Genomic DNA, 20,372 nt, shown 5'->3' on the forward strand with positions numbered 1-20,372 from the left:
AGTGTCAAACTCCATGTTTCAGGTCTCCAATGACTTCATGACACCTGAATCTACTAATCATTATCCAGCATTCACAAAACAAGTCTAACAATTATCCCTTAAGTGCACTCAGGTGTGTTGCTACTGGAGGACTGTCCACAGCTCTTCCACACAGCGGCAACCCTGGACAACTCGTCCACAGAGGTTTCAAAGTATATCTGACACATTTAGAAGGATTATTAAGTATATTTGACACAAAGATATATATATATATAATATATATATATATACAAAAGTACAGGCCTACTATAATCACAGTAATAGGTGTGAGGGAGGTGTGATAATCTAAATTTGAGCGACGTTCAGGACGATCGACACTTGCGCTTTAAAGCCTGCAGCGAATCCGCTTTCAAAGATACACATTTTACCCTGAAATTACATTTTCTATAGCTGTTTATTTCTTGAAGTTATTTATAATGATATGAAAATGAAGACTGAAACACACTATTCAATACGGCTTACATAAAACGATGATATATTCACTATCAGAGACAATTAACAACAGTTTGGAAGCAGTTTGTGCAACTAAATCGTCAAACCGCTAACCGGAAGTGCACACCGTGAACCGGAAGTGCTAGACATCAAAAGTATCTTGCTTACAGTTACACAAACGAGCCGAAGTAACATAAACATACATGCCTGTAACACCGCTGATAAAAAATAAAAGGAAAACACAAAATGTTCAGATCCAATCAGGAATCTGGGAGAACAACAGGACTCACAGGAGATGGGAGGAAAAAAGACTGCAAATAGTATAATTAACTGCAAAAGTAATCAATTACAAGTATTGGTTAATTTTCAACTGTGTTGGATGTCGATATAATTCAACTAGATAAAATATCAGTTCAAAGTATTTTATCAGACACAGTGTAAAACATTTGGTTGGAAAAATAAAAGATTTTTACTTTTGCACTGGGAATTGGACAGGAGCCCTCTGGTTGTGCCTCAGTGCAACTTACCACTGTACACAGCACACGTTAAAGGGTGCAATGGTAAATACAGTGCTGTTGTAATCAACCAGGGCAGTAATTCAGTTGGATATGAAGGCTTAAAGTACATGGAGGATAAAAAGAAAGTGAGGGAGAGTACATGAAGGTTTATTTTCTTATAAATATGTACTTGTTGATCAATGTGTCCAAGAAAACAGAATTGTATTTCTGTGGTGTGTGAATTCAGATAGAGGCAACTGAGACGCAGATTTAAGTCCTTTAAGAGTTTTTATTCCTCTTGAAGACGACGACAACAGAGAGAAAACAAGGTTCATCTTGCATGACAGTAGTACAGCAGCGGCTGAGGGTACAAAACGCTGGACTTTTAGATTTCAGTGTAAAAATAACTCTCCTCAAACCTCACTGTGCCGTCTTCTTGTAGTGCAAACGCTTCAAATCAAAGTTAGGCACATGATGGGTACGATACGATCGCAGGTCAATTACACTTAAGTGCTGACGAAGGAGTTCATGTTTGGAGCCGTTTACATCCGATGGAGCTCGAATCAAGAGGAAGAGAAACACCACCCGCTTCAGCTTCTCCAACTAAGTGCAACTGACTCATGGCCGTTTAATACTATTCAGAACAAAGAAGAAGAATGCAAGCTTATGGTCCCAAGCAACAATCACAACTCTTCCCTAGGTGCTTGTAAATATCTGAGCGAGCTTTTTAAGTGGCATCTTGACGTCTTTCTACTCTGAGGAAAAATACAGAAAACAAACAAACAAACAAACAAACAAGCTCAAAATAAAGTGAAATATTTCCCAGTTTTACATATGTTACAAATAAAAAATAAATATCAGTTCTGTTTTTTAATCTAGCTTTTTATTTTAGGGTTTATTGAGAAAAATATAGATAGAAAGAGTGAGCGGCCAGCGGAGGAGCGTTCAGAGCGTTCAGAGCCTCGGGCAGGGAATCAAACACAAAACCCAACCAGGGAGCTCAGTGGGTCACCGAGGAAGTCACAATGTGGAGGATCGGAAATATTCAAGAGAAAGAGGGGGAAACAGTCAAATCTAAAAAAAGAGGCAAAAACTAAGGTTTCAATTTTGAGAAGAAACAAGTGAAATACAAATTAGAATCAGAATAAAGTGAAAAGGTTCAGAATCATTTTAACAATTTAAAGTCCAAATTCAAGAGGAAAGTGGGAAATGGGTATAAAGATGGGTGAGGGTAACCCTGACCCAAAGATAAAGAAATAAGTCTAATATTGAGAATCTGATCAAAACAATTCAACAATAAATGTGCAAAAGATTGAGAATAAAGTTAAAACTTTAAAAGACAAAAACGATCAAAACATTAAACTAAAAAGAAAAAGAACTGATTTTAAAACGCAAATGACAAAAGAAAATGAGAATTAACTTAAAACAATAAAGCAAAACACTGAAATCGACAGAAAAATGAAAGTCGAGAGCCAAAGGTGAAAGTTAAAACTCCTTTAAACTCACAAAAAGTGTTGAAACTTATTTTGTGATAATAACTTTTATAAAAATCAAAAATGCAGAACTGTGAATAACTGAAGTTAAAGAGACAATTATTAAAAAAGTCAAAAGTTTAATGTTTCGGGGCAAAAAAAGAAAAACTGCTAGAAAAACAAAGACGAAGTTTAAAAGAAGAAAAGGAGAAGAAACACGAGGAAAAGTGATGAGAAATCAATAAAGTATCGCGGTCAGGTGGAAAGACTTTCCATCCTCCACATTCTGACTTTATTCTCTGGTTTTAAAGTGACTCGCTCCTCGCCGCCGCCCGGCTCCTCCACCTCCTCCATCAGGACGCCAGCACGCCCCTGCGGATGATGTCGGAGCCGTAGCGGCGGCCCAGCGTGGCGTCGCCCCTCAGCTGGTGGGAGTGGCAGCGCTTCAGACACGGCTCCAGCTCGCCGTCGCCCCCTCGGGGCTCGGAGGAGAACTCCTCGTTCTCTGTGCCCGTGCGGAGTCGAGTCCTCGGGTAGGACGACGGCTCGGGCGTGTTGGTGAGCGGCCGGAGCAGTGGCTTGCGTGGTTCCGCCCCCTGCCCCTCCTCCAGCCCCCTGGCGGAAGGCTTCTCGCCCTTCTTGGGGATCCTGAACTTGCCCCAGCTCTTCAGTTGCCCCGCCGGCCCGCCAGCCTCGTGCGAGCCGTTGGCTGGCGTCCTCCGCAGCCAGTCGTTGGCTTTGGCGTCCAACACGGCAGCTCTGTGGAGCTTCGCGTTAGCGCTGGAGGGGGCGGGGCCTCGCCTGGTCCCACCCTCGTCGATGAAGTAGTCATCGGAGTCGGAGCTGCGGATGTCGACCAGCCGGATGGAAACCGTCTTCTCCAGCTGTTTAAAGCTGCTCCTGTCCGCCAGCTCGCTCCTCCTCTTCCTCCGCCGCTCCTCCTGCTCCACCTCCTCCCGCCGCCGCCTCGCCTCCTGCTCTGCCCCCGGGACGTCCCTGCGAGGCGGCTTCCTGCTGTCGGCTCTGTGTGGCTCCAGGTCGACCTGCAGTTCTGTGCCAACGTCAGAGTGGAGGGTGGTGGTGGTGGTGGGCGTGGCCTCCACAGACCCCGCCTCTTTGAGGTGTGAGCTCTTGTTGTCCGTGGACTCCAGAGGCATGCTGGGAGTTTCCAACAGACTCCTCCTCTCGCCGCTCCTTCTCTTCTCCTGCTTTGAACCTCGTTTGGTGTGAGAACCCGAAGAGAGCCAGCCAAGAGAGAAGAACTGCTCTAGATCCTTCGAGGATGGATCTCCTGCAAGTGTGGGGGGGGGGGGGGGGGGGGGGGGGGGTTAATAATAACAATAACAATGATGATAATCATAACAGATGTAAAAAGAAGGAAGAGAAACAAGGAGAGAGGAAGAACTGAAACTAAGGGGAGGGAAAGTTGATTTGTTCCTAATTTGACCACTAGAAGGCGCCGGCCCTCCGTTGGCTGCAGACTCACCACTGAGCAGCTCGTGGTCAACGAGGCGGACTTGGTGCTGGAAGATCTGCTCCTGGACTCTCCACAGAGAGCGCTTCATCTTCTCCCTGCGCGTCACCATGTAGGTCAGATTCCTCACCTGAGGGGACACACACACACACACACACACACACACACACACACACACACACACACACACACACACACACACACACACACACACACACACACACACACACACACACACACACACACACACACACACACACACACACACACACACACACACACACACACACACACACACGTCAGAACTCAAACCCAGGACCTTCCCACTGTGAGGCTGCAGTACTAACCACTCAAACACAGGGGCCACGAGGGTTGAACTAAATGTGGTTTCTTTCATGTATCATAGTACCAGTCACTGTAAAGCCTGTACATGATATTTAATACAGTAGTCCCTCACTATAACGCGGTTCACCTCTCGCAGCTTCACAGATTTTGTTTGGGCCATTTTTCATCTACTTTTTTCATCTTTTTTTTTTACAGCGTATCAACGTGCATTGTGTTCTGCGTCCTGATTGGCTCAGGGATTGTCAATCAAGCTCTTCCGTGCCGTGTAGCTGGTCAGTACAGAATGCGTTGGGCTTGCAAATTTCCATCAATCACACAAGTGGGACTTGTGGTCATGCTGAAGGACGGAGAAGTTACCCGGCTGTCGGGCGCCATTATGAAGTTCTGTTGAAAACAGAAGTATTAGTACTTGTGTTTTAAAATCTACGAAGGTTTGAACTTTGAGTGTTTGAACAAGAGAGAAATGTGAGGAAAATGTTAATTCCTGTCTGAGAAAAGTGTATAAAGTGTGGCGAGGGCTTTAACAGCCTTAAAACATGTAATAATAAATGTGAAACATAAAACTAACTACTTCAGATTTCACCTGTTGAGGGTTATTTTTAGAACGTAACCCTGCAAGAAACGAGCGACCACTGTAGTACGGAAATATTCAACTTTCTTTTCTACTTCTTCTGTGCGGAGCAACATTTTAAAATAAGTTCCTTCTGGGATTAATTAGGTATTCCTCTTATAGTCTAATTCATTCTCTAATTTAAGAGTCATATTTGTAACATCGAGCATCTTTAGAAAAACACTTTGCTGTGCAGAAAAATCTGAACAAAATTTAATTAAATTTGTCAAAAGCTTCATGAAGACCCCTGAAGTGGAAAAATCCCTGTTTGACTTTAAATAAGATTAAAGTTTATTATTGGGACACGTCTCCAGAAAATAACAAAACACATTTTAGACAAATCCATTTTTTAGCTCGTCTCCAAGCTAAATGCTCATTTATCTTATTTGTGGAAAAATAGTTGTAGTGGGTGTGTCCTAACTGCAGCCAATAGAATGTTCAATTTAATCTCAAAGACTGACGCTGAGACACTGTGATTTGTTGTTGAACATGTTAATCCAGGGTGTCCAGACTCGGTCCTGAGGACCCCTTGTCCTGGAGGACCCCTGTCCTGCAGGTTCTAGTTCCTCCCTGCTTCAGCTTACCTGAATCTAATGATGATGTCATCACCAAGGTTGTGGAAAAGCCCAATAATGAGCCCTTCATAGCGATCAGGGGTGTTGGAACTGGGAGGAGCTAAACCTGCAGGACAGGGACCCTGGAGGACGGAGGTTGGACACTCCTGTGTTACTCCATGTTTTTACAGAATACTTTGAATCAAATTGTTCTTGTCTTTGTGAGTTTTTCACGCATCAGTGTCGTTTTAAAAGCTCACACACACTTGTGATCCGGTCAGTATTTATTTGTCTCCGAGCGGCTGGTGAGAAGCAGCAGAAGAAGAAGCGTACCCTCTCCAGGTCCTGGCGGAGGTGAGTGAAGAGCTGCAGGCGCCGAAGCAGCACCTCCTGCTCGCGGCGGGCGAGGCTCTCCTCCTCGTCCTTTTTGGGCGTGAGCAGCGGCTGGTTGAAGTTGGCTTTGCGTTTGAGTTTCCAGTACTGGTAGAGGAAGTCCACCACCTCTGGGGGCAGCTTGAGGTGAGCAGCCACCTCCTGCACCTCCACAAACTGGAAGAACTCCTCCTCCATCTCCTGCAGCTTCATCTTGCGGAGGTTGACCCGTTTCTCCTGCTGGCGGCTGCTGAGCGTCTCGGCCGTTCTGTCCGGGAACGGAGGGGCAACGTAGGAGGACGAGGAAGAAGAGGCCACCTCCTCCTCGTCCTCCTCCCGTCTCACCCAACCGCTCCTCCTGCACTTCCTGTCTCTGGAGCCCTCCTCCTTCTCCTTTTCATCCTCTCCTCCGGACTCTCGGTCTCGGGACTCGCCGCCCTCCAGGCCCGAGTGTTTGGGGCAGTACGACTTGAACTTGACCTCGTCTTCCTCGGTGAGGATGGTGTTCATCTCCAGGCCAGCGTGGAGGCCGCACGTCACGTGGAAGGCAGTCCGGCAGTTCTTCGCCGAGCACTGGAGAGGAACGTTTATTGAAATGGAGATGTAAGAAAACAGAAGGTACACCTTGAACCTGAAAACCCAGCAGCACGAGACACAATGTCTGAGAGGAAACATGGAGACTGATCATTTGAGGTTAAACAGAATTCAGTCGTACTTGTGCTGATGAGGAGCTGACAGAGTCTTTACAGACCTTACACTCTTTACAGACTTACACTCTTTACAAACTTAAACTCTTTACAAACTTAAACTCTTTACAAACTTAAACTCTTTACAAACTTAAACTCTTTACAGACTTAAAAGACTCTGTGGAACAGACTGAGGATCACCAGAACACACGAGTCATCTTTTTAACCAGGCTTGTTGATTTAGATTATTTGTCTCGTTTGGTTCACTTGGAAACTTCTGGTTTTACTTCTTTTTCTCGTTCTTGAGTGTTTGTTATAATTGTGGAAAGAACTTTGGAGTTCCGTAGTAAATGCTGCTGTAAGTGCTGCAGAAGTAAACGTTTCATTACTTAAGTAAAAAGCCTTGCACGTCGTCACGTTTCACCACAAAGTGTATAAACTGCAAACAGAATCGTCTCTGCTCTGCCTGAAGGCCGCTGCCTCCCTCCCTGAGCTGAAATATCAATCTGATTAAATTTCACACGTTTGTTTGGCTGTGACAAGCAGAGAAGCAGACGCCATCTCGTCTCCCACAGCGGCGTCCGCCTCGTGCCAACACGCCGGGTCGTGCTTGGCTTCTTCGCCACATGGTAAAGGGAGGCAGCGTGTGAAACGTGAGCTGAGGCTTTACCTGGATGCACGCTCCTGTCTTCTCCTTGCACAGGCAGCAGATCAGAGCCCATCTGTTGCTGGGAATCTGGGACACATTGGTGATAGGCTCCATCTTCTCTGGATTCCCGATGCTCACCTGCACGGCACATTGAACATACCAGGGGCTTCAAACAGCGGCGGGCGTTTCATCGCACATAAATCCCAACGATGTGGAAGAACAAGTTCAAACCCGAGACTGAAGCATCAGGAGTTTGAGCTCAACAAGTCTCAGAACAGTGCAGGTGAAGGCAGGATGCACTGTGGTCACGTTACCAGACATCAGCGGAGAAACATCATTACAATATCATAAAGTACTTTATCTTTTAACCTTCATATTCTCCTGCCATCATACTGGGTGGATGAAGACTCAAGACTTTTTATTTGCCTTAAAATTCCAATAGAACTTTAAAAAGTGAATCTGTTTGAATGAAGTTGTTACCGATGATGTAATATCGTTTAAAGAAAGGTTTTGACACCAGAAGACAAACGATGTGATCATGTGAGGCCATCAGGAACGTTATTGCTCTTGCTCATGAGCACTACGGCCGTAGTAACTAGTAGTTCTGCACATGCTCAGTAGAGACAATCAGAACGTTTCCTCCGTGGTGTCATGACTCTCAGTCCATATTCTCCTGGACTTGGTACTTTTATTTTGACAGTCACCGTAATAACAATCCAACTTGGTAGTTTTATTTTGACAGTCACCGTAACAACAATCCAACTTGGTACTTTTATTTTGACAGTCACCGTAATAACAATCCAACTTGGTGGTCTGTCCACTAGAATGTCTGTGTTCTCCCAGTGTGAATGTTTACAGTGGATTGTTCTCTACTCATGTGTGTGTGGTTTTGTTACAACAACAACCAGAAGCACCAGATTGCAGCGTGGCACGCAAGCGGCATCATTTCAGTGTTTCTGCCGTCGCCATGTGGACGAACATTGTTTTCATAATGTTCCTGTGTTGATGCAAAATCTTTCTGAAACAAAACGCAAAAACGATGCGTTTTCACTTGAGACGTTGCGGTGTAAACGCCGTCTGTACTCAGTATCGGCACTCACCTCTGGGATCCACAAGGCACAGCTGACGTGGATCCACTTGGTTCCACTGCGGGTGGGCTTCATGGCTCCGCCCTTCTTGGGACATAATTGGCACTTTGGCAGGATTCCCAGGGCGCAGATCCGGCACAGCCAGCTGCCCTTTGGGACTTTTTGGATGCCGTAACAAGCCTGGTGGATTTTTTTGAAGAAAGAAAAGGGAGAGAACAGGAGCAAGGATGAGAGAGAGAAAGAGAGACGTTGAGCAGAGTAACAACATTTCTCTTTAAAATTGAACTGGAAGTTTTCTTGAGGAGCCTCAAGTTAAATAAATAATGACGTAATGTCACACGTCCACTGGAGGGACACGTCACTGTGGGGTTCAGGCTGACCTCGGAGCTAATTAGCAATAAGAGTTTACACCTTTCTGTTCTCACTTTGTCGTGTTTCAGTGTCAAATTCTGCCTCTTTCACTTCAAGTTTTACTGATTCGCTGCAGAATCTTATCACACAAACGAGCTTAGAAAGCTAACAGAGAACTCCGCTACCTTCAGTAGCGACACCGAAAGAACAAGGTCTGTTACTGTGTCTGTTTAGAATAAACAGATAATGAATCATGAAATGTGTGTTAGAACAGTGTTGTCTGGACGTTGTTCGGTGGATTTCTCACCTGGTGCACACAGATGTTGCACTTGTCGCAGAACACCATCTCGTTGTTGTCCTCACCGTCTGGTGACTGGCAGACGTCGCACACCACGTCCTCGTCGTACTCGATGCCTAGACCCTCCTCCGTCTCCATGGCGTGTGTCATGTTGTCGTGGCAACGGCACTCAAACTCCTCCATCACTCGCTCCATGGTGATTTCGTCCAGAGGCGGTAAGGCTGGAAAGGGAGGCCATCAACAGAGCTAAAGCTAATGCTAACTGCTGCCAGTGTTAAACAAGAGAAGATGAAGAGATTCTGACTGAATCGTGTGCTCACCCATATCTGTAAACTCCTGGTTGATGACCTGCAGCCAGGCCACGTCCTCCTCGTTCAGGTCGTAGCGACACATCCCATCTGCCAGCGTCCGGATGTCCACATAGCCCAGCGCCTCCGCCCCCGAAGTCCGGATCATTTTCTTTGGCCTGATGAACATGAGCTCCTTTCCCTTTTCTCCCAACACCCTGCACAGAGCACTCGGTTATTAGATTTCCCTTCAGGCACACACAGAGTGTTTAACCGAGCCGCTCTGGGTCTTCCTACCGGGCCACAGGCTGCGGGATGGACTGGGGACTGACGGTTACCTGGACCCCCTTCTCCCACTCCTGCCTCCAGGGGTCGGCCAGGACGTAGTAGTCCTCGGGGTTCAGCTGGTACGAGTCGTGCACTTTCATGGCTGTGATCAGGTCCGTCCTGAAGACCTGCAGACATTCACCATCAGGAGTTAAAACACACAGATTACACACCAAAAAACTAAATAACCATTAGACATTTTTACAATGATTGCCAAGTGAGATAATTTTAAACCGAGTCACAAGACAGAAGCACAGAGAATACCACGAATGATCAAAAACAGAGTAAAACTGCTTCAGTAAGACAAAAACACAAGGCTGGTGATCACTGGTGCAACTCAGTGACAAGAGAAAGAGCATTGTTATCTGGAAGAACTAATCTCAAAGCACAAAGACATGAACTTCATCTAAATGTTTATATTTATCCTGAAAGATCAGCCCCAGAGTTTAGTCACTGATTGATAATGACACATATGATATTTCATGAATAACACCTGAATACAACCACATTGTCTTCATTCTAAACTCTGCACCACAATTTCAACTAAATCCACAGTCCACGTCTCCACAAGGCTGCTCTAGAACCTGCAGATTGAAGTCTGCATTAATAACTCATGGATTCTTCCATCCTGACACCTTATATCAGCTGACACAGGTAATAAAACAACGTGACACAGTGTGCACAAACAGCTGAGAAGTAGCAGCCAGTTAGCACACATCGTCAGCACGAGTCTTTGTTTTGCTATGATTGGCTCAGAGGTCAGAGGGCGGGGTTACAGTGGCCTGTGAGGACCAAGCCCAGACTGGAGAGCAGATAACAGGGAGTGTCCAACTGAGGGAGTCACAGATGGCAACGCACACGCACACGCACACGCACACACACACACACACACACACACACACACACACAGTTTATTAACAGTGTGTGTGAGGTGGAGTGTACCTCGGAGGGTTTCTGCCCCGTCCCCCTCCTCGGGTGGGACGACTGTTGTGACCAGCAGGTTGAATTACCTGCAGGAGAAACAAGACAAAGTGTTAAGAGGTGAAGACATTTCATTTCCATCTTTTCACCCTGATGAGCATTTTTGGATCTTTCAGTTCAGACACACAGTGAATTATTCAGACAAACAGAAACTAGAACCAACAACAGGTCCGTCACAGAAATCAATCATCAAGAGGTTTGTTCAGCTCTTATATGGAAATTAAATGGAGCCCCGGCATCCAGTTACAATCTCCTAAAAGTCATTTAGGGTACTTTTTTGCTATTACAATTACATAGCTTTAGTATTTTACTGCGGTTTTCCCTTAAATTTGATCAGAATTGATCATTTTCCTGTTGTATGTGTGCATACAAATATAAAGTTGTTTGACAGATATACTGAAAACTGTACATAATGTGGATTTTAGAACTTTTTACTCAACTGACATTTTGAAGCTATAAATGTTGAACTGTGTTTAATTTCTCCTACATCAATGAGTGCTGTAAAAGGAATCAAGCCTTTATCCAGACTCCAAACTAAAAATCAGTGAACACATGATTAAACAGTAGCTAGAGATATGGGTGTAGCTTGAGTTAGATTTTGAGAGTTTCTCCAGGATCTTTCACGTGTTGAATTTGTCTGAAATGCTTTGCTCACATGAAAATCATCTTTAGAAAACAGCTGGAGTTCCCCTCTGCAGGAAGAAACTGAGAAAGTTTCATTACCATGCACAAATACTGCACCTGATACTTTCTGTTCCATAAAAAGAAACTTATTTGAATTTTTGTTAAATTGCTTATGGCAAAAGCAAAGAAACCTCTTTTAAAACCATGTGTGACATTTATATATAGCACATGAAGAAACCATAAATGTAAAAACAGCTGCTAATATACTGTTTTAATGTCATGTAATAAACGTTTTGTGATTCAAAACGTCATAAAATCAGTCAAATTTTTATTTGAAAGTCACAAGATATTTCCTTTAACAATAGAAAAAACTAAAATAACTTACAAAGCTGGAAACTAGAAGGAGGAAAATAGACTCCAAATGATAAGATTAATTATTGCTGTAGGTCTGACACGACTGAAAATATTTTACTAGCCTTACAAGTTCTTTTAAAAACAGAGTAATTGATGTATTTAAATATTAAATACCATGTAAAGTTCATAAACACAGTGAGAATGGCATTCATGAGGATTTTTTTTTGTGTTTTCTTCCTTTTGGCTAGTGTGGCTGAACTCTCTGTAGATTTATAGAGAGTAAAACAAACAACCACACCCTGCTGTTGGAATTGTTGCCTCGTAATTAGAGTCTGTCTGACCTGCCTGGACGTCTCTAAAGGTCCTACTAACCCTGCCCTGTCACTCAAACTGGAGCCTGTCTCTCTCCTTCTCTTTGTCCATCTGATGCTCGACTTTCTCGTTTTCCTTCCTGGAGATATGTTGAAGCAAGAACAAACTGGCAGGCAGATCACACCGTCTTTATGTGCTTTGCTGAACTTAAAGAGTCCTGCTTGGCACTTTCTCCGACAGGATTGAGCCGGCCTCGGTTGGCTCTATATTTGGAGCCGGTGAAGTATGAGTCAGCACAGATATTTTGCTTACTTCCATTGTCCGAGTCCTCGCTGCTGCTGGTGTGCCTGCTCCTCTTCATGTCGTCTGTGTTTCCAGCTCCACACTTCACAGAAAACACACAATATTGGTGAGGCTGAGACAAACAGCAGTCTGATCTGATGAGAGGGAGACAAAAGTTTGACTCAGAGAACTGTTATGATGGAGGAACGTTGTGTTTAAAACGTCAGTTCATCCATATTATGCACATGTAAACTGCTATCAAAATAAATTATAAACATAATATAATGATACTCTTGTAGTCATCTCATATATGTTATGGGTTAGATGTTGAACGTGTAAACAGTTGATTTTGATAACAAATGTGCATCTTATATGTTCAATTAATTTCAAAACAAACCAAACCAGTACATTTGAAATAACACGTGAATCAATCCGGATAGAAACAGCAAAGAAAACACGATGTCCAGCTACAGTTGGTCAGTTAAACCGTGTTACTATTGCACTGACTGCAAACCGTCTGTACCAGCACAGCGGCTCTGCTGAAGGCTGCAGGAATGTGAACACATGCACTGAAATCAGCCTTCAAAACAAGTTCCCACACTGAAAACAACACCTGGAAGCAGCACCGTGCAGCAATCAGACTCCAGCACCGACTCAACACAACTCATATAGGGTGGAAAAACTCCAGTTTGCACTCACAGCAGGTGGAAAAACTCCAGTTTGCATGGAAACGTGAGAACACGAACTTCAGCGGGCTAGGCTAACAACGTGCTAGCCCGGTTTGTGTGTGCCGCCGCTTAATCCAGCCGCACCAAAACAAACCTGCTCGAGTGTTACTCCAGCAGGCAAGGCCGCTGTGTCTAAGCGACGTGGGTGCGGCTTGTCAGCACACCTCACAGGGGTGTTTTTTTTTAATCAGGTTGGCGCTAGTAGCGGTTAGCCTCAATGCTAACCTCAGTCCGTTATGCAACACGCGGGCCCACCCACACCCGCTGAAGTAATCCTACAGTTCGTACTGTCACTTCAGAGTTTAAGGGAAAACTTAAAACTCATGAACTAAAAAGATTTAAAAAGAATAACTCCCAATCTAGACGTGATCTAATGTGGTTAATACAGCCCAAATACAGTAAAATATATATTTCTAATTAACAACTAACTAAACAAATTTAGTAAAGAATAGCTTAATGTGATTGGCACCTCACTTTGTGATGAAACTAAAAGGCTCCTCAATAATTCTCAATTGAGACTAAAACTAAGAATCCTTAAAATTTACCCTTAAAGAGGGCGCTCCCAAACCGAGTCCAACTTCCGCCCCGCAAACGTTGTTTATAATAACAATCGTTTACTCTACATAAAACGTAAGGAAAAATCAACTGATATAAATCGCATCGTTTAGCAAAATCGAGTCACTATAAACCGGCTTGTACCAGTAAGGTTTTCTCTGAGTAATATTAAGGCCAGTTAAATTTAGCTGACGTTAGCAGCAGCGGCTAGCTCGTTAGCACCGGCTACTCGTCCACTTTCATGGGGTTTGTGTTGAGCATTAGCCACCACTGCTAACGTAGCCCCTCGATACACGCCTGTCACAGCCGAGCTAACTGTCAAAGGTGAGGGGTCAATTATTGATCCAAACAAACTCCCTAAAAACAACTCGGAGTCGTGAATTAAAGTGTAATTTAATGACACAGTGCAGTTTAGGCAGCGGTGCGGCTAACCAGCGGGGTACGGGGTGGCACAGTGACCAGCGCTCCACTGGCGGAGGTTAATCTTTGGCGCCATTTTAAATGACGATGTCGCGTTCTCCTAGCGGACCGCTGGTGCGACCATACTACAAACACACAAACTCGCTCAAATATCCCGTGGAGAACCTTCTGGAACCCCGCGGGAGCAGCGGAGAAAGTGGACGGTACGTACAGGAGCGCGTCAGGCAGAGGCGAGCCGCTTGTTTGAGTTTGCTGCGAAGCGCAGTTTCTGCCGTGAGTTCCGCTTGACCCGCATTCCACATACACAAACACACCGAGCAGTGGAGGAGGAGGAGGGGAGGGGGGTTACGCAGCGACGCGGGCCGGCCGCTGGAGGGCGGCAGGCCGCTAACTCCCGTTCCAAACCGGCGCCGGTGTGACGGCGAAAAGTGCGCGTGCGGTGGCTGCTGTCAGCCGGAGCGCGCACAGGGCGCGTGCCCACGTATCTCAAACTGAAAATGCAAATAGTACATTAAACAACATAATTACTCCTCATAATGCTCTATTTATTACAGACAATGTGCTTTCTTTCAGAATTAATTGTGCAGGAAACAAAACCAGAAAATAATCAAATTCCATTATATTTTTGACATTAAGTCAGGAAGTTTGAAACCCCAGTGTAAAAGATTGAAAACAATTATTTTAAAGAGAAAAAAAACATTAATTCATTTTTGTTTCTTTTCATTATTCTATTATTTCCTCCTTTCTTCCTCATGAATAAAAGTGCAACAACGTCAATGCATTGAATCAAGACTTTTAAACCTTTATCCAGGAGGCTTCATCAGTTCATACCGTAGATAGAAAGTAATCAGATTACAAGGATGTGTTTCCCAAGTTGATTTAATCACAATTCATTTAAATGACAGAAAGAAACCCAGAAAGGATTTGAGTGGTTGGGACACTATATAGTTTGTTCCACTAATGATCAAGTTGATCAGATTTTCAGATTTCCGTCTGTAAAGTAAAGTAAATATGTGTCCAGTGCTTCTTTTTGCTCCTTCGTATTTCTGTACCTTTATAAATACTTTAAGATGTTTTGGCAGTTTCCAGACTCTTCAGTAACACAGATAAATTCCACATTTATCTGCTGAGCAAACAACAATAAATATCTTCTTGTTTCTCCATTCCTTCATGTGATCCCCTCCTCTCTCCTTCTACTCCTTTTCTTCCTCGTTTCTCCACTGATTCTTCTCACCTCTTACTTTTCCTTTTGTTCTGCACCTCTTTCTTCTTCTTGTTCTTATGATTTTACGTTTTCTTATCCATTTTCTGCATATTCCCCATCTTGGCCTCCTCCTTTTCTCATCCTTATGCTTTTTGTGATGATTATAGTATATATATGATTACTTAAGACATAAAAGCAGGTTGAAGGAGCAGTTATTTCTTCTTTCTGGTTCATCTAAGCTGCACGGCTTCAACAGACTACAATCAGCACAAGCACATTATTTGGCAGCAGAGAATTTCACAATATTATTGTTAATAACACAGATGAGTGGAAAGAACACAAAGTTTCCACAGGACCAGCTCTGCTGCAGATTTATTATCCACAAACACAATAATGTGAACGTCACTCTCCTGAGTGTGTTACACAACAAACTGAACTCAAGCTCCTTTTTTAGCAAGTGCACATGTTTATCTGTTAAAGGGGCAAACCTCAAGTATTATCACTTGGAAATAACTGATTATCCCCCTGCGGTCAAAGCTGCCTGCATGTTTCCTTTTCTGAACAGGCACAGCAAGGGCAGGCTCAGGGGCCTGGAGGGGCAGAGGGCCTCACACTGACTCAAATAACAGCAAGAAGACACCCAACGTTCACGAGGTACTGCAAACAAGCACCGAAACACGTGAAAAGACAGACAGAAAACATCAATTAGGCAGAAAACAAACTCCCAAAAAAGTAACGACGGCAAAAATGATGTATTAAACATCTCAAACACACAGTAAATATCAACCTAGCAGATAAAAACATCAAAACACTGAAATAATATGACTGAAATATATGAAACTACGACAGAAAGAAGTAAACTGACCAAAAGGATTACACAGCGTGTGTAAAACCACCACCAAATAATCCAGACACACACTAATTTGGGGGTTTATTTAAATGTTACTATTTAAATTACTTCATTTTAAACAAAAGAAATAGTTCTTTAACATCTAATGATAGAGCTTTAGGGTAATCGCTGTCTTCTTATGGAAAATGTGTTCAACAGTAAAAAATGTGATTGATCCACACTTTATATCACTTTTATGTACGCTCCACAGTCATCCTATCAACAAACAAGAAGAAGAATTACCAACTGCATTTATAATTAGTTTCTGCCAAAAGAATATAACTTTACTTTACTTTAACTATAACGTTTTACAATCACATTTTGGAGGTTGAAAAGATGCAAAAACTGCTATAAAGCCACAAAAACATCTTTTTTTTTTCTACTGGAGATGAAAAAGCACAAAAAAATACAAAACTACTACAACTAATAATGAATGAAAATGCAAAAGAAAGTTGCAATGATGTGAAAAACAACCACCAAGTGGAACAAAATTAGGATTAGAGACAAAAATACACCTAAAAGACACAAAAAGACACAAGTCAGGCACCAAATGAACAGAAGGAACTGTAAACCGTTTACAAAGAGGCACAGACATCGATGAAAACTCAAACAAATCAAATGTTAAATGAATCTAATCTAATCTAATTTAAAAGATACCCAAAAGGACCTGCGGAATAAAACTTTCTCTAAACAAATACAACAAACACAAAGAGAAACCAAACAACAGCAAATGAGAAGAACAAGGTGAGACAAAACGGTGAAAATAGATAGAAAACAACCAGAGAGAAACTTAAAATGAACACAGAGAGAAACAAAACAATTACAAAGGGATTGAAGAAATGAAAAAAATTCTAAGAATTTGAAATACATGAAATACATGTCTATTCAGGATCTAGAGAAAATTAAATGAGAGAAATGGCAACAAAAATACACAAAACAATCAGAAAGAAGCAGAAAATCTTCATAAGAAAGACACAAAGCGAGATAAACAGAAACCAGACAATCAGACTCCTGATGTTCACCAAATGGACAATTCAACACCTGTTGATCAGGTTTTTGCCGGCTTGTTGTAATTTGTCACCTGGATCCCCTTGTTCCAGCTCAGAGTTGAAGCTATTTGATGTTTTTAAAGTTAAAAAGAAAATCTGTACCAAGACTTCCTGTTGCTGCCGAACAATGTTAAATATAAAGATTAGTGCTTTTTGTTTTACACACAGACAGAGACAGAGTGACGTGAAAGCAGTTTTTATTCTTAAAGATTTAGTTTGAATAAAGAAAAATTTAATATTTCATAAAAATAAATTTGTACAATAATAGAAAAACATACAAAGACAGAAGTAGGCTGAGAACATAAATGTTGTTTTAATAGTTTATTATCTAAAAATAAAACCCGGAAACTGAAAACACATGCATGAGTTCCTAAATTATATATAAAAAAAAACACAACAGGATTTCAAATATGGATATGCTTTTAAAGAAAATAAATATATGTGAAGGGAAGAGAAGAAGAACAAGCTTACAGTTTCACGATCTGATCCAGAAAATACAGTTTTCTCATGTTTCTGCAGGTTTTTGAGATTATATCTCGTCACTGACACACATCCACGTTAAAATAGAAACTCCAGGTTCTTCTTCAATAATCATCTCAACAACATGTGAACTTATCAGCAGCTTTTCACTGCTGCGATGATTTAAACAAAAAGGTTTCCCAGCATCAAAAAAATGAATGCTATAAACACAAATTAAGTGTAGATCAGCACAAATGCACGCAGCCACGTTACTCTCACACACACATGTTTCAAGTGAACTCAGTAAGATAAGAAACAAGGTTCATTGAGAAAATTCAGTCCGAAAACACATTTACACAAGAAATCACAGGTTGTCTTCCAGTTTAAAAGTTAGTATTTTTAATGAGGTTAAGTTTGTGGGTTTCCAGAACAAGTGAAAATACCTCGTTTTGGCCTTTTCATTTCACAAACGTCTCCCTTCACACAGCAATGCTTGGAAAACGACACCTGTTTACACAGCAATGGAGGAAACGCTGAAAATGATGCAGTTAGCATGCCTGGCCACCAGTTGGCACTGTTGTTCTTTTTTCATAATGAAACCACACACACATGCAGCAGAGAACAATCTGCTCTAAACATCAACAACAACAGGAGAACACAGACCTTCTACTGGTCAGACCACCGAGTGGGATCGTTAGTATGGTGACTGTCAAAATAAAAGTACCAAGTCCAGGATATGGACTCGGAGTCATGACACCATGGAGGCGACTTTGTTCTGATTGGCTCTACTGAGCATGTGCAGAGGCCTGAGCGTTTTCCCCCGTTTCCATGGAGACGGACCATGGAACGTTTTCAAAAAGTTCCACCTGGTCGCCACTTTCAATGAAACTTTTATGTTTTCACTTGAAAACGTTGTGTAAACAGGGTCTCAGTTCGATATCTTCCCACAGTTTAAAGATAAAAACAGAATAATGCTGCAGTTTTCTATTTCAGCAGATTGAATGTGTGACTTTACTGCAGTCGCCGTGGCGACGACACTTCAGGACAGACGAGACGTGGAACGAACCAGACCGGCTGGCCGGGGGACATTGGGACCGCTGTTTCATGTATTTGCTTATTTTCTAAAGATTTGGAGCCAACAACAATGTAATACTTGTGAGTAATATAATAATCCTGGCAATTTTGGATGTAATAAACATTTTGATAATAAATTCACAATTCGGTTGTTCCAGAATTAATGTACCATTAAGATTCCTTTGAATATGTAAGGATTGCAACCAATAATGCATTAATGTAAAAATAAGATGGGATTTCTTGAAATTAAAGTACTTTATTACAGTGTTTGTGCTATAGTTGTTCAAACTTGTTCATCAAGGATAAATATGCAGCACTCTCAGTTATAGTTGTATTTGTTTCTGTTTTATGAGATTATTGGAACATTATTACATTTGAAATGGCCCAAATGATAATTATTCTGACACTATGTGTGATTATTATAGTCCTTTTTATTATTGAGCTCTTCAGTAATCTAGATGAAGCTTCCAGCTGCAGACGAGGGGACCCTGGTTAGAACCCGACAGTTTGGTTTCATCGTCTGACCTGATTCCAGTTTTCCTCCTGGCGCTCATCGGAGCTCATCGGAGCGCCAGGATGGCGTCGTACGACTTCCCGGAGCGGCAGAGCTGCACGTTGCCGAAGCCGCTCCTCTTCAGCAGGCGGGTGTACTCGGAGGGGGGGCGCTCGCGGCCCTCCGTCTGCACCAGCATGTTGAGGGAGAAGATCTGAGCCGTGACGGGCCCCCGTCTGTTCTCCAGCAACATGGCCTCCACCAGCAGGACGCCGCCGCCTGAGAGCGGACAGAAGGTTCAAGCTTCCCGACTCCACTGAGTCACCGAGCTGAAGCCAAACATTTAACAACCATTCACAAGAACAAGCTCAGGATTTAAAATCAGCCCGACTGAATAAAGTTCAGTGACATGTTTGTTTATGTTTGACTAAAATATGTTCAGTTTTAATAAGAGATACTTGGTTTGAATGTGACTGACTGATCATTTCTGTAACTGATCCTGCACATGGAGCCGCAGGTTGATCCTTCTGACTTAAGCTGACGCAGCATTTATTTACTACATTATTAAAACATTATCACATATATTAACCATCACAAAGGACATTTCTGGCTTCACTTTCTAGTGAATAATTAGATGAATTATCTAAATCAAAAGTGTCAAACACATTCAGTCCAATGTCATCTGGGCTGGACAGGTAAAATAGTGCCACAGTAACCTTTAAATTTAAAGTTTTTCTTTGTTGGGATGGAGAGCATACGTGGTAAAAATGTTAATATTTTTGCAAAACTAAACAATTACTGTTGAAAATGGCTGCGATCTCAACATAAAGCCAATCAGAATGAAATCTTCTGCAAAATCCAGTGGGATGTCCAGAAGCTCCTCCTGGAGCTGTTGCATTCTGGGTGTTTTTAAAAACTCCCCTCAAATGTGTTTCTAGAAATATCAGGAGTGAATAAAAGAGTGTGCTACGAGGGTAACGTGGCTGTGTGCATTTCAACTTCAGTGGTTAAAAAGAATTAGCTGCATTTTTCTTGAAAGAATTCTGGAATCGACTCAGACTACAGTGTGCTGCAGGACATGTACAACTCTACTAATATAGTGTGAACTGAAGTTATCTGTGAACTTAATAAGAATTAAAGCAAAAAAATGGATCCCTGGAAGGAAGCAACCTTATATCTTAGAATGTAAAGATGTCTGTCATGTAATATCTGTCAGACTGGTGTGTGAGAAGCTTAAAAGGCACTGCTTTTATCACACTATTAATCTCACCTATTTATTAGTTAATAACACATGTTCTTCTCTTGATGAGTCAAAAAGCTGTAAATCCATTAAATCTCCTGCAGCACTTTAATCTGCACTAATCCTGGACTGGCCTGCCCTCGCGTTCAGTCCGCTTCAAGAAAAACACATTGACTCAAGAAACTCCTTCATTTCTGCTCCTCATGTCTCCAGAAAAGCTGCGGAGA

At 42.6% G+C, this 20,372-nt stretch overlaps 2 protein-coding genes across 4 annotated transcripts in view; both read right to left on the minus strand.

Annotated features, from left to right (window-relative positions):
• Nucleotides 1–1,244: 1,244 nt before the first annotated feature.
• On the minus strand, nt 1,245–14,059 carry jade1 (jade family PHD finger 1). Of its 3 annotated transcripts, none has more exons than XM_080480425.1 (11): nt 13,949–14,059; nt 12,065–12,137; nt 10,424–10,491; nt 9,452–9,609; nt 9,188–9,372; nt 8,877–9,088; nt 8,231–8,398; nt 7,152–7,268; nt 5,757–6,368; nt 3,927–4,044; nt 1,245–3,731 (listed from the first exon to the last, which is right to left on the minus strand). In XM_080480425.1, exons 2-11 carry the CDS (start codon nt 12,111–12,113, stop codon nt 2,794–2,796), a joined length of 2,625 nt encoding a protein of 874 aa, XP_080336551.1. In that variant the 5' UTR covers nt 12,114–12,137; nt 13,949–14,059; the 3' UTR covers nt 1,245–2,793. The 3 variants fall into 3 exon arrangements, with proteins under 3 accessions (XP_080336551.1, XP_080336552.1, XP_080336550.1); XM_080480426.1 differs by having other exon boundaries at nt 12,065–12,189; nt 13,949–14,053; XM_080480424.1 differs by lacking the exon at nt 13,949–14,059 and adding an exon at nt 12,734–12,852.
• A 3,007-nt stretch (nt 14,060–17,066) lies between these two features.
• asmt2 (acetylserotonin O-methyltransferase 2) overlaps nt 17,067–20,372 on the minus strand; it is a 6,098-nt gene continuing 2,792 nt past the window's right edge. Inside the window, exon 9 of the mRNA XM_080480427.1 lies at nt 17,067–19,184. Within this exon, the coding sequence (XP_080336553.1) occupies nt 18,973–19,184 (212 nt within the window). The 3' untranslated portion in view covers nt 17,067–18,972. The remainder of the gene's footprint in view (nt 19,185–20,372) is intronic.

Source organism: Lipophrys pholis (assembly GCF_963383615.2).
Source record: "Lipophrys pholis genome assembly, chromosome: 14".
Classification (NCBI taxonomy): Eukaryota; Metazoa; Chordata; class Actinopteri; order Blenniiformes; family Blenniidae; genus Lipophrys; species Lipophrys pholis.

Bases quoted from the DNA above. Each gene is read 5' to 3' on its own strand.
- jade1 (XM_080480424.1), bottom strand. From the start codon at position 12,760: ATGCAAACTGGAGTTTTTCCACCTGCT. The intron at 10,492-12,064 runs GTAAGCAAAATA...TTTCTCCTGCAG, and splicing joins CGAGGACTCGGACAATGGAA to GTAATTCAACCTGCTGGTCA. The intron at 8,399-8,876 runs GTGAGAAATCCA...AAAATCCACCAG, and splicing joins GCAACATCTGTGTGCACCAG to GCTTGTTACGGCATCCAAAA.